Source organism: Micromys minutus (genome assembly GCF_963924665.1).
Source record: "Micromys minutus genome assembly, chromosome: 5".
Taxonomy (NCBI): domain Eukaryota; kingdom Metazoa; phylum Chordata; class Mammalia; order Rodentia; family Muridae; genus Micromys; species Micromys minutus.
This window is the reverse complement of record NC_137974.1, coordinates 13,044,849-13,059,349: the sequence shown is the minus strand read 5'-3', so window position 1 is coordinate 13,059,349 and position 14,501 is coordinate 13,044,849. Positions and strand designations below refer to the sequence as shown.

The following is a 14,501-nucleotide window of genomic DNA, read 5'->3' as shown; positions in this document are numbered from 1 at the left end:
TTTCATTTCATGTATAATAAATATTAATATTTGAGTTAGGTTTTTGGGTATTAAATTGGTTTTTAGTGCTCTAGCGTGTCTGTTGTGCACATTTTTTTTTTCTGCTGGTGTTTGTTAAAGTTCTGAGATTACCCACTTATGAGGGAGTTCATTATTGTCACACAGTTTGAGAGATTTTCATGTCGACTTGGCCTGTGCTTTGGCCTAACAGCTCAATGCCTATGGCAGCAGTGTATGTAAGAGGGGGCCCTTTTTGCTTCAGGGTAGCCAAGAGGCAAAGAGAAAAGAAGGGTTTAAATGTACTTCCAATGACCTAACTTCTGCTTGGGTCCTGTTTCCTCATGGTCCCACCTTTGCCATGGGCAAACCCAAACCATTAAAACAGGTGGGTTTGGGTGACAGTCAAAATACAAGTTACAACATTCTCTTTCGTCATGCATTCTTATATATATATTTTTCCTTTTGAGTCTATCTTTTTTGTAGGAGGACTATTCTCTGAATTTCCGGTGTTGGGATTAATATGGATTTCTTATTCAAAATGGAGAACTCATAATTGCCCAGCACAATTCCTGCATGCTTAAAACCATGTTAAGTTTCAGGGTCATTTTGTGAATAGAATACCAATCCTTTTCTTCAGGATTCCTTGTCTCTTTCAGTAAGTGCATATGCTAACACAGAGATTCAGATTAGTGTACTTGCCATACAGTTGTTAGCTCTAGATCTGGAGGCATCCTTTGGAAAGTCCACTGTTTGAACATTCTCCAGTAGTGAGAGCTGAGGATGAAATTGGCATCACTTAGAGAAGATGTGATAAATTCTAGATACAAGGAAGAGATGACAATGAGCATGCATGTTGGGGAGACTGGGTTATTCATTACATTTAGATCTGCTATAGGTGGAGACCGGGAAAGAGATCATTTGATGAGGAAGAAAACTTGGGGTCAAAGTTGATATAAGGATCATGCTTAGACACTTGACTGTAATCTTTTGAGTGCTGGGAAACATTGGGAGGCGTGAGGGTAAAGACTTGCTTTTTGTTTTGTCAGATCAAAATCAAGTGTGGGAATTGTTGGATTAGCAGGCACAGAGAAGCAGGGAACACTTGGACACTGCTCAGGAGCCTACATTAATGATACAAAGGACCTGTATGTAGTAGGGTGATAGCAGTTGGGATACCTTGATAAAGTCTAATCCACATGGGTGGCCTTGTCATTTGTTTCTGATGTTTTATTATCACAATTCAGGACATACCATTAGTCAATATAAGTAACAAGTCAGCTTTTGGCTTACACAGAAGTCACAATCAATTCCTGTCAACCCCTTGCTTCTGTCTCTCCTCAGGGCTATTTATTCTTCTCAACTCCTCCAGACTTCCCAGACCCTCCTACTTTGCCCTCTGGGACTCAACAGTCCTCTAATGCTTTCTTTCCTTCTTTCTCTAATTGGAACCTAGAAGGTCTTTGATGGCTTTATTTTTCTGGTGGCTTCTTCCTTCAAAAGCTTCCAGTTCCTTTTGAGTACAAGCCATCAGAGTGCAGCCTGTTGCACTTCTTGGTTTCACACATAGGTCTTCCATCCCTCCCTCTGCTTGGCCTCCACCCGAGTGGCTTTCTTCCCTTTGACCATCGGTTTTGTTAGCACGCTGCATCCACCTACCAGGCAGGGACCTTAACCTGGAGCCTGTGCATCACCAGGCAGCTCAGGGAAGATTTTATGATATATTTAGAAATTTTGAATATTTATTTTTGTTAGACTTTAAGAAAAAATTGGTGTTTTTTATAGAGTGAATATAGGGGAAAAATAACATTTATTATTGCACCAAAACACAAAGGCCAATACCACAGAGGATTTTAACTTTACCAAATATATATATGTATATGTATATATATATAATTTTTCTTTTACAACTAGACTTGTCTTTATCTCTTATTTAGTTGAGTAGGGCATATATATTGAAGCTTATTAAATATTTGCATGGCTACATTTTACTTTAGTTTTCCTTGTGTGTTTATATAGTGCACGCACACACACATATTATTATATATTTATGTCATTCAAAAGTATTTTGGAAAGATCTTTATGCTAAACATTTATTGTTATATAGTACATATCCTCCAGGTGTCTTGGCATAAAATCATGTGGGTGCTATAGGTTCTTGAGTCACATATAGGAGACAATTTAGCATAATGAATAGTTGAGGTTTTGCTGTCTTTTAAGCTAAGATGTTGGTTTAGACCACTGTTCTCTGAAATAATCCTACACTGTATATCTTTCCCCATCATGTCCATTTCTTGACAGGAAGGCTGTTGCCAATTGTTTGCAGGTCTCAGTTCTTCTCTGTGGGGTCTGCACAGACAGCTTCCAGACAGCTACTGGGTGGAGAATGTGTGCTTATGAGTCTTTTTCTAGCCATTAAAGAAATTTTATGAGCATAATTAAGGATGTTCCTCATTTAGCAAGCTTAAAAAATTGTGAAAGTTAAATATGAATAAAATATTTAAGTTGATTAAGTTTTTTAGAGGAGTGGCAGTAAATTTTCAAAGGAGCCTTTGACTAACTTACAGACTTCATAAAATGTAGATTAACAGTTGGAAAGCCTTCTGTGATGTTTGAGGATATTGAAGTTAGAGTATAGCAGTTGTTACAATTGTACCTCAGATAGAGATAGTTAGCTTATCCCACCTGAAATGATCAATGAACATCTTTTCCTATTAATATGGTGTATGTATTTTAAACAATTTTATTTCATATGCATTTGTGTTTGGCATACATGTAAGCTGTGTGAGGGAGTCAGAGCCACTGGGATTTGAGTTATAGATACTTGTGAGCTGCCATGTGGGTGCTGGGAGTTGAACCTGGGTCCTTTGGAAAAGTAGTCAATGCTCTTAACTGCTCCTCTGAACCAGCCCCAATGTGATATTTCTCTCCCTCCCTCCCTCCCTCCCTCCCTCCCTCCCTCCCTCCCTCCCTCCCTCCCTCCCTCTCTCTCTCTCTCTCTACCTCTCTGCCTTTCTTTCTACCCCCTTTTCCACCTCTCTCTCTCTCTACTTTTCTCTCTCTACTCCTCTCCCTCCACCCCTCCGTGTGTGTGTGTGTGTGTGTGTGTGTGTGTGTGGTCACTAGCAAGGGTGTCTTAGTCACTGTTCTATTGTTGTGAAAAAACACCATGACCAAAGCAGCTCTTCTAAAAGAACACATTTAATTCAGAGCATGTTTACAGTTTCAGAGGCTTATTAAGGCATGCACGCAGGTGTGATGCTGGAGAAGTAGTTGAGAGCTACATGATGGGAGGGGTGGAAGGGAGAGAGAGAGAGAGAGAGAGAGAGAGAGAGAGAGAGAGAGAGAGAGAGAGAGAGAGAGAGAGACAGAGAGAGACAGAGACAGAGAGAGACAGACAGACATATAGACACAGAGAGACAGAGACACAGACAGAGGGACAGAGAGAGAAACAGACAGGTAGTCATTGACTTTGGGCTGGATGGGCTTTTGAAGCCTTAAAGTTCACCCCCAGTGACACACTTGTTCCAATACCACACCTCCTAATCCTCTTAATCTTTTCAAATAGTGCTACTCCCTGGTGGGTCAGTATTCAAACATGGACCATTTTTAATCAAACCACCCCAAACAGCTATTGGGTAAGTGGGCACACTGCTTAGCTGCTAACATTCTCTTTCATATGATTCTTGCTTCAGCCTCACACGGTTCTCTAATAGACCACATTTGTAATACCTCTCTTGGTCATGGGCAATTTTCTGTGTTCCAGAATCCATCACTTTTTTTCTGTTTTCTTTTTTCTTTTTGTCAAAACACTTTCCCCAAGTTGTAAAACATTGCACAGATGATATTACTTTTCAGATGATTTTTATAAATTTAGGAATTCCTCATTTATAACTTCAACAAGTCCATCTGTTGACATTAGTAGACTGCTGTCTGTCAGATACTGTTATGCAGACTGAATATGTACCAGAGACTGCAATATTTGTCTTTTGGTATGGGACGAATGGTTCCCAAACTTAGTGGCAAACAACAGATCGTGTTTTTTTCAAATACTGTGTGTGGGCCATGATTTTAGTAGTTGCTTAGGTAAATGGGTCTGGCTCAGGGTCTCACGAAGCTGTAATGTAGAGGTTTGGTACTGGAGAGCTATGGGGATGTAAGCCTGACCGGGGTTTCCAAAATGATCATTCATGAGCTAGTGTAAATAGATATCTTTTTCTGTTGGTAAAGTTAGTGTCTCAGTTCTTTGTAATGTGGGCCTGTCTTTTGTGAGTTTTGGAAGATGGCATATGTCAGAATGAGTGATCCAAGAAAGAAGACAGTGCCATTCATGGTCTGGTTCTGTGAGCCAGAATAGGTAACTTCCTGTTGGTCACACAAGTCAGAGGATCACTATGTGTAGTTTCAGAGAATTGGTACACAGTGACTTTGATGATTGATCTAGTAGGGTTGTTAAATTGCTGTAGGAAAGAGAGTCGGTAGTTACCAGATGAATGAATTGAGCAGAATTTTATACCTAATTTGAAAGGACATGAGACTATAGTGTTGCCTTGAATGACAACTGGGGTGGGGTCCATATCTTGCACTGGAGTGCATTGACTTGTGGCTGAAAGGGCTTCACTGTGTTCTTTCTTGTAAACAAGTATTTGGGACAGACTGTTATGAGTTCCGTGACTATGAGACCACAGCAAACCAGTGGCCTGCAGGATTCAGTAGTCAGATTCTGGGGTCATGCTTTCAATCAGCAAGTTGCTGAGTTAGGAACGAAGCTGATTAATCCACACTTTTTTAGTTGGTTATTCCTGAAACCTAATATAAAAATTGCATGAAAATTGACAAAGTTTTGAGTAATACATTTTATATCTCAGGTGTGTATTTGGGTAAAATTGATTTTGTAGTTAGAAGGAGCTTTTATTTGCCTTTTTCTCCTGGATTACATGAAAATCTTAACTTCTCGGTTCTAGGAAAATGTGTTTCTAGACATATGTAAAACTACTAAAATTGTAAAATACCTGAAAATTATACCGGCCTTTTAAATGGGGAAAAAAGTGCTGTTGACATTTACACTGCCTGTAACAATGGTAGCTTTAGATAATGAGTTTTTACTATCAAAATGTTATAACTGAAAATCCAGATAGTTCTTTAGAACCCTTTTTGTTTAATTAATTTATTTAAGCTGTCATTACTGATTATCAGTGTGATTACTCAGCATGAGATAATACTCAGTAGGGTGCTCATTTAACTTCCCCTGAAGATAAGTGATATTAATTTATAAAACTTAGTATACCCCAGACACAGGCGAAGCCTTGTTAATTAAGTGTGGTGTTCTACCTCTAAATAGCAGTGCAGTAGAATTCCCCAGTCCTGGGTGTGTTTAATCAATTCTTCAGCCAATGTGAATTACATGTGTATTTTACCTTCCTAAGTTAAGCTTCTAGTTTGGCTTTATGGGGAGAATTCCATATAAATTATTTGTTTTTTATATAAAGATAAAGCACATAAGTTGTAAAAGAAACCATCTTCAGGTAAATTGGAAAATACAACAATAGCGAACTTGCTGTCAGTCTGATGGCAATTTCTACAATCATTTTAACTACAAAATATTTTTGAAGTTTGACTGTGTTCTATTGTGCTTTGCTTCAAAAGCAAATATGTGCAATCCCATGAAAGATACATTAGGAACAATTTGTCTGTTTTTATGTGAAATCACTCTAGCATCATTTTTTTTTTTAATGAAAGTTGTCAAGCACATGTAAGACAATTTGATAGTCAAGCTCACTTTGATCTAGCTTTGTTATAGTGCTCAGATTTTATACTTAGAGTTTGCCTGGAGTGCTTAGTAGAGCATACTTGGGTATGTTTGTAAGCTCTACTTTAAGTTTTAGGTAATCAAGGGTTATTCCTAATATAGGAAGAAGAAAATGCATTCTTGTATTGCTTTCTAAAAATACACTCATTTATATATTTCTATCCATCCATCCATCCATCCATCCATCCATCCATCCATCCATCCATCCATCCACTTTCTATTTCTGTCATCTATCTGTGTATCTCTATGTATCTGCCTGTCTGACTGTCTCTATCTTCTATCTCCATCATGTGTATCTCTGTGTGTGTCTATATATCTTTCTTCTTACCTTTCTTCTACCTACCTATCTACCTATCTATCTATGTCTGTCTGTCTATCTATCTATCTATCTATCTATCTATCTATCTATCTATCTATCTATCTATCTATCTTTCTATCTTTCTATCTATCTATCTATCTATCTATCTTTCTATCTATCTATCTATCTATCTATCTATCTATCTATCTATCTATCTATCATCTATATTTTTTGTGTGTGTTTATCTCACAGTTTGTATAGGTATCATGAACTGTGTATTGAGGTCAGAGGACAACTGTGGGAGTTGGTTCTCACCTCCCACCATGTAGGTCCTGGGATTGAATGGACTTCATCAGGTTTGGGATCAAGTGCTCTTCATCCACTCAGCATCCCTCCAGTCTGGCTCTTCTCATATTTAGTCTTTATCTTTCTTATTAAGAAAAAAAAGTATTACATTAAAAGTACAGGCTGCTGATGCTTTTGTATCTCCTTTCTGGGCTTCGTAGACTTAGAATCTGGAAGAGGATGTGCTCATTTCCCTCATTTTACCATTGGCTAGCTATAAGATGGTGAGGTCGGAATTTGCTTTTCCACATGTGTAAAATCACACCTTTCCTTAGAGCTTAATTCTAAACATTCAGGGGAGATGTGCTATTTTTACTTGATTATTTCTGTAATCTTTCTTGTCTACGGATACAATGTTGTTTCATTAGTACAATATTGGGTTGAGTTCTGCGCTGTCCTGTAGATAGCTACCGTGGAATTTGTTCTCCTTGTCTTCTGTGTAGCCGTGTGTTTTCTTCCTTGTTCAGACTAAGTGAATATTATCCATCCCATGCTGCCTTTCAAGCTCTTACCCTCATACCTGACACACAGAGGGGTCACTAAGAACTCTTGTGAGTTTTATTACTTTAAAAAATCTTTTTTATTGATTCTTTGTGAATTTTACATTATGGACCCCATTCCCACTCATCTCCCCATCCCTCCATATCAGCCCTCTGCCCTTGTAAATCTTGGCCTCATAAACCAAACCAAACCTGGACCAGAAGCAGTCTAAAGCTTAGCTGTGGAAGCTGTGGAAGCTGTGGTGTGACGGGGTGTTTCATACGGTGCACACCTTTTTGCCCAGACAGCGTTACTTGCATCAGGGAGATTCTGCAGCGTTGGCTCTGCAGGACTGGCCCCTTCACGTGCTCCATAGATGGAGTGGATTTTGGGTCTGGGTAGTAGCCGAGTTGGTCAGCCTTCCAACTCTCCTGCAACCCTGCGACCAGGGCCAGCCCTCCAGCACTGCCCTGGCGAGGGGTACACTCGGCTCTCTTGCATGCCCTTCCACCCTCACGCTGGCTTTCCCAGGCCCAAGCCAGCAGGGCCAACACTACCGTGCTGCTCAGGCCAGGTACAGACCTCAGCAGGTGAGGGGTAGGGGCCACGAGCTACCGGGGCCAACTGTCCCACCCTACCCAGTCCAACTCAGCAGCCCTCAGACATTAACATGGCCCCAAATGGTAGCCACAGGGGCTTCTTCATGGCCCTTAGTGGCAACATGGGCCAAAGGCGTTCAGGCTGGTGATGGTGGTGTTGGTGGGAAAAGAGGGGGCTCCAAGTTTCAGTGTGTCTATGTATTTTTATCTTTAAAAGACCAGGCTTTTGTTAAAAACATTTGTGAACTCTTGTGTCACCGTGGAGCCGTAGGCTGTGTGTTCCTCTGTCTTGTGAATGCTTCAATCCAGTTCTCTTTCCCCACTTACTGGCAGGTTTCCGTTCGTGTCATTGATGCTGCATCAGTGATGGTGCATTTAACGTCACTTCAGTATAACTGTCACAGGTAGTTTAGAGGTGGGATGGTTTCTATACTCTGGAATTGATGCTGCATGTACAGAGAGCCTAGAGCTCTGCTGCAGTGACCAATCACTTGGCTTACAGAAGTGATTTTGGTATCTCATACTAGTTTTCCAAGAACAGAGAGTACAAATACACCCAGGGACTGTATCTTCTGGACACCTGCTCCATTTCTTGCTTCTTTCATAATAGATGCTGTTTTTTTGGTGAGTTAGATACTGGGTTTTACACTCATGCATTCTATGTTCTCCTTGCTCTGTATCTGTATGGCAGTGAGATTTGTAACTCCCTGCTTTCCATCTCTTGGGAATCCTAGCAGCAGCTAACTGATACATTGCCCATTGTTATTCCTGTCTTTTTGTGGATCTGGACTTTTACATCTCTTCACTGCCTTTTAGTTTGAAAAGTGCAACAGATTTTGTACTACCTCTAGGTTTTCTGGAGCCAGTCTCCCTCTGCTTTAGTCTACATTGTCTTCATTTAGCTTCTAGTTATGAAAAGGATTTCAGTACAGTAGAACTTTTCCTTCATAAGTCAAAGGTGTCATTACATTTCTTAGAAGAGAAAGGCCTCTTCTTCCAGGCGATTGGAGTAGGAGGCCAGTCAGTTGACAGTAGGGCTCACCTGGACCTTGTTTCTTTAGTTTAGATTCAGCTCTTCTGTGGCTTCATGTGACTTGAATACTTGGAATCTGAATGTCACTGAAAATCTTGCACATTACTTTTTATTTATTTAGTGTGTGCTTGTATGTGTGAGTGTTTATATATGTGAGTATGCTGGCTGCATGTGGGAGTGTGTGTGTGTGTGTGTGTGTGTGTGTGTGTGTGTACGCACATGTGAGTGCAGGTGCCTGGCATGTAGAAGAAGGTATCACATCCTCTGACATTAGAATTACAGGTGGTCGTGAGTAACCTGTCATGGATGCTGGTAACTAAACTTGGTCGTCTAAAAGATCAGTGTGTACTTTTAACTGATAGGCATTTCAAGGCTTCTCTTATTCTTAGGTTTGGTTCTTTCACTTTGTTATGGTGAAGGCCAGCAAGCCGCAGGGATCTCTTGTCCCCACTTGCCCCAAAAACCTCGAGCAAATGGCTGTAGGCATTTCCAAAACAACACCTGGCTTTCCATGTGGGTTCTGGGGATTTTGAATCAGACCTTCTTTCTTGCTTTGCAGCAGATGCCTACCCATCGCAGACTAGTTTTGACTTAGCAACTGAACTACCAAGTGTCAGATCTCTGGGATAGCTTTCTGTTTTAAATCTGATGTCTGTTTTTAGGGTTAATGCTGAGTTGTCCTCTGTTAACTGTTTCAAGTTTGCTCTCTGTTTCTTCTGGAAAACCTGACCTGGCCTGCTGCTCTTTTCCCTCAGGTCCTTTTTGGTCTGCATCATCGGTGGACAGCTTGCAGTTGCTGAAAGCCATCTATGCCTGAGGAAGGATCTCGTTTAGCTCTTCCTGGCACTAACCTTCAGCATGCTGCACATGTGGCCAAGGAAGGATTGAGGGGAAACGTTGGTAGCAGATTTGTTTTATGTCTAGGCTTTATGAGAGAACTTACTGGTTTTCTAATCACTGAGCCAGCAATCATGCAACAATCGGTAGCTCACTGGATACTCCCCGCTGTTCATTTGCCTGTCCCTGACCCATGGTGGAGAAGAATAAGGACACCCATGTAAACTAAAACTAATGGTCATGAAGAAAGAACTTCTGTCACCTATTTGCATGTCATTCTTTGTGCCCTCACTATCTGCTTTTCTCTAAAGGAATTTCTTCCGAACCTTATTTTATTCAATCTCTAGTATATTCAGCTTGACTTATATGTCTTCATGTAAAGCTCAAACAGAACACGGCTTGTCCCCACAGACATACATAGGCTGTTGAACTCCATTCCCAGAAGCTGGGAGACAGAGAAGAGGTCATCCTAGTTTTGAGAAATATTTAATTCAACTTTGAAGTATGGGTGAAAGGAAACAATTTAAGGCCGTCACATGGAACTTGGTGAGGTTAGATATATGTTCTTTTAATACTTATAATAATGCATGATACAATGAAAGCACTGCATTATGGAGTGTTGAGGGCACATTGACAGGAAAAACATTTGTACTTGCCCAGTTCATATATAATGTCCCCACTCCCCCCATTTCTCTGCCTCTTTTCCCCTCCCAGTGACTGTTCTTTCCCTTCCCCGTGTCTTCAGCTTTCAGATGAATTAAAACACAGCAACTATCATTTTGCAACTTCTGTGGCTTGTTAGGATGTGAGCAATGCTATGTTGTGACTAGTCTTAGAAGTCTAGCTTCTGTTCAGTAGACTGTAAGTGCAGTGCATAGTATTTTTTCTAGACAATATCTTCATAGATAATTCACAGGCCTACATTTTGTATGTAAACATTCATCCACATCATTTGTTGACCTATTTCTTTAGTGAATTAAAGAATAGCATAATTTAATGCTATTTTAAAAATAAAGATTCAAGAATAAAGATTTCTAGGTATTAGATATCTTTAATACCAGGTCATTTAATAGAGCTTTCTACAATAATATATTATGAATCTGGATTTACAAGTATTGTAGCCATTAACTATAAGTGTCCCTTGAGGACTTGAAGTTTGGTTATGCAGCTAATGAACTAAATATTTAAGTTAGTAACCATAATCAGTAACCATGTGTAGCTGGTGCTCGGAGGGTGTAGTATGAAGGATACATTTTAAGCATGTTACTTTTGTTTGCAAGTGGATGGGTCATTCTTGTTGGCCTTCTATTCATGTTATAGTGAAACAGTAGGTTTATAATTATATCAATGATGAAAAATTGGCAAAAGTTTTGATTATGCTTCCAATAAACATATACTTGAAGCCTTCTTTAAGATTTTCTTGTCCCCTTTGAAAGTTTTACGCGTCTTGAAATAGGAATCTTTTTTGTTTTTTTCTTTTTGTTTTGTGAGGAGAGACAGTTTTGAATGAACAGATAATTAGCTTTCTAGACTAATATTAATGTATTTAAAACAGTAGTCAGCTGTTTGGTCTTGTTATGGAAGAGATCCTGTTAGAACAGAATTTAGATGTGTTAAGTAAGGTCCTGCACTTACATCCACACAGTTCCGATGTAGGCTGGCATGTGCAAAAAGAGATGTTATCAGGTATTCAGCTGTCCTCGGTGCTACAGAGGCTTTACAGTTAGAAGTTTAAATACCTAACCCATGTTCTGTCGCACAGCTCCTTGGCCCCATTAGGAGACAGTATGCATAAGGACACTGGTGAAGGGCAGGGGTTGTCTTATGGCTGGTGCCATCCCTGCTAGCTGACTTGCTTTTGGGAAACTGTTCAGTTGGCTCATCTATAAAGCACAGGTCATCCGGCACCAGAATCTTTAATGTAAGAATTTGTGATTTTTGTTTTTTAAGATCTGAACTTTATATCTATCAAATATGAACCTATTGTTTTCACTAAAACATGAATAAAGAGACCAACAAGATTGGCTTAGTAGGTAAACGTACTGGCCAACAAGCTTGATGACCTGAGTTTGAACCATCCACCTTCATGTAGAAATAAAGGCTTCAGAATGCATAGATTATAGTGCACTTCTCATTGCAGAGATCTAAGATCTTGTAAGGTTGTATGATTTCCTGTCTGCCTGTCAATGGGATTCCTGCTGGAACCTTTTCAACACTTACGTTCAATATTGTTCATTTTAAAGCTTCGCCAGTAACAGTATGATTGATTGGCCCTGTGCTTTCGACGTTTCCGGAACTAGATAACAGTTGCTGCATGAGGAAATATTTACTTGTGTGTTATTTTATCTTTCTTCATAGCTGGACAAGTTTGCCAGCATAAGAATTCCAGGGAGCAAGAAGGAGAGACCTCCTCTTCCCTATGTGAAGTCTGTGTCTGGAAGCAGTGACTGCTCTTCAGTGTCTTCAGAGACAGTGGAAAACAACCCGAAGTCACTGTCAGAGAATGAAGTCTTGAAACTTTTTGAGAAGATGATGGTAAGAGGTTTGGCGCTTTTTTGGTTCTCAGTTTTACTCCGAGTATTGTAAAAAGTGAAGTATCAAATGGCAGCATTGATACTGTGCCGATGTGCAATCTGAGCTCATGTGCTTTTCAGGTGGTCATCTGTTCTCTTGTCATCAGGACTCTGGGCTGTTTCGTAGTTCTGTATCATTCCATTCCAACCCCAGTATTTTCCTGCCATTCATGGCACATGGTCAGCTGCGCTTGTAGAACTGAACCTGTCCCTTTTTTTGGTGCCTTCATCATTTGGTATTTAGTCTGTCACTGTCAGATTCAGTGTCTGATTTTTAATCTAAATGAGCTGCTTGATTAACTATCCATGTATGTGAAGAAAGTTCAGAAAACTTTCTACAAGTGGATGCTAATTTTATATAAATAGATTTTTATCTATATACTTGCTACTTTCAAATTTATATCTATTATGATTCAAAACAAATATTTGAAAAATTACAGAAGCAATGCCAGAAGGCAGTATTTAATAATTCAGTTTTTTGTAAGTTCAGAGTAGGAAGAAACTGCTTTAGATTTTTTTGGAGATTCCTAATTAGCTTCAAGGAAAATACAGCAAATTACAGTATTTTTGGGAGAAAGTTATTTGCAGAGAAAGTTAGCCTGGGCCAAGTGGCAATTGAGAACTGTATAGGCAGAAGGAAGGGCAGGCTCTTGCTATGAGGAAACAGCAGTAAGCAAAATTATAGAGCGAGTCTCGGAATAGCTCTTGCGGCCAGTGAGAGGTCTGAAAAGTTAGATTGGAATATTTTAAATCCTTCTGATGCTGTCATGATTATTCTGTATATGTATGTCCATTTGTATATCAGTTTTGACAGCTTTATCTGTTCTTTAATGGAAGTTATTGCATTTGCTCATTAGTTTAGGTTCTAATGTGTGTATGGAATCTGGAGACTATTAATAGCTCTTCCTTAGTTCAGCAGGAGTTGTATTTGTGTGGTACTGCTAGCTTTGCATTTATCACAATATTTGACTTAGTGTTAACACCTAGAGTCTCAGAAGACCCTAGAAGGAATAAAAGCCCAGTTTAGCTTCATAGGACTTGTTATAAGTGCCACTGATTCTGAATATTCTTTTAATAGGACTTGATTTGCACAAATGCTAGACTTGGGAATCTGCTATTATACCAGTACCTAATGAAGTGTTCTTTTCTTTTCATGTATTTATTTATTTTTTTATTTGCTTTTCTGTTGTTTTGCCTACAATTTGGAATTGCTTCCCTGTTGCCACTATAAGCTGTTATAATCTCTGCCAAGGACAAATAGAAGCTTTTGCTAGCCTTTGCCACGAGTAATGAAGCTTTTATGAAGGTACCTCTCTTCAGTATCACCTTTGCAGACCTGAGATGGCACAGGGCCCTCTCTTTTTATGCTCTGAACATGTCCGTTAATTACCTCTGAAACTTTGGAATAGTGCTATTATGGGTCTTCTAACTATATTACAGTTCTCTTTTTAAATTATAATTGTGAGTACCATCTAAGTGAGAAAGCAGCCCATTGCTGATAAGCATTATGGAGAAAACATTTTCTGATCACTTGTAGTTATTGCAAAGGACAACCATCTAATAAATACTGAAGGTAGGTTATACTGTCCTTTTGGGAACTTACCATTACAGGGACATACGTGTACGTCAGTTGGATCTAGATAGTTTGAAGTGATTATGGATACTTGATGAGGAACTGGGCCAGATCACTTGTTTGATCTTAGGCAGGTCTGCTTGGTCTTTTCAACCAAATCTACGTTTCAGTTCAGTGGAAGTAGAATGGAAGTGTGGCTTTGCTGGGCTCTTAAATATGTGAGGGACAACTCATTCCTAAGTTCTTTTTCAAACATACAGATTCTTTCCTTCTCTCTGAATCCTTGGTTATATTAGACTACCTCGAATATAAAACCTGCTCTTGTCTCTGAAGTTGAAGGCTGAAGTCACTGAAGAAGTGTGTCTGACTTTTTTTTTTTTATATAGTTTAATGTATTTTAATAGCAAACTTACAGGAATGGCACAGAAGACAGACAACATTAAAAACATGTACTTGCACATAGGACAACTCTGTTAGAAAAGCAGAGTGGATGGGATATCATCTACCAGATGATAAAAATGCTACAAACGCTATTTAGATGCTGTCAATAAAAAAATTTACTTATTTTAAAAATATCCAAATGCTGGCGTTGTCCAGAAAATATTAACAGATTTACTTATAATTGTTATAAAGTTGAACTGTTGAAATGTGTTCACTGAAACATTTTGCTCGTATTAGTGCTTTACGTCTTGCATTTATATTAAAAATTCACACAGAAATGCACATGGAGAAAAAGCCAATACCTGATTCTGTCCCCTATGTTTCCACCCGCAACCAGATACTTAGGTACCTTTGACCCCATGGAAAAAATATCTAACATTCAGAACTACTGATAACAGGAACAAGAGGGATTTTTTTTTTTTTTTTTTTTTTTTGGAGAAAGAAATGTTTTCCCTCATCGTGGACTCTTAAGCACGGTCTCCACATATGCGGTGTGCTAGCTGCATATCATTTGGC

General features: G+C 39.3%; 1 protein-coding gene across 1 annotated transcript in view; it reads left to right on the top strand.

The window, feature by feature from the left end:
• DIAPH3 (diaphanous related formin 3) overlaps nt 1-14,501 on the top strand; it is a gene marked incomplete at both ends in the record, with an annotated part of 452,874 nt that overhangs the window by 36,577 nt on the left and 401,796 nt on the right. Inside the window, one exon of the mRNA XM_080917022.1 lies at nt 11,757-11,933. Coding sequence (XP_080773148.1) covers nt 11,757-11,933 — 177 coding nt within the window. The remainder of the gene's footprint in view (nt 1-11,756; nt 11,934-14,501) is intronic.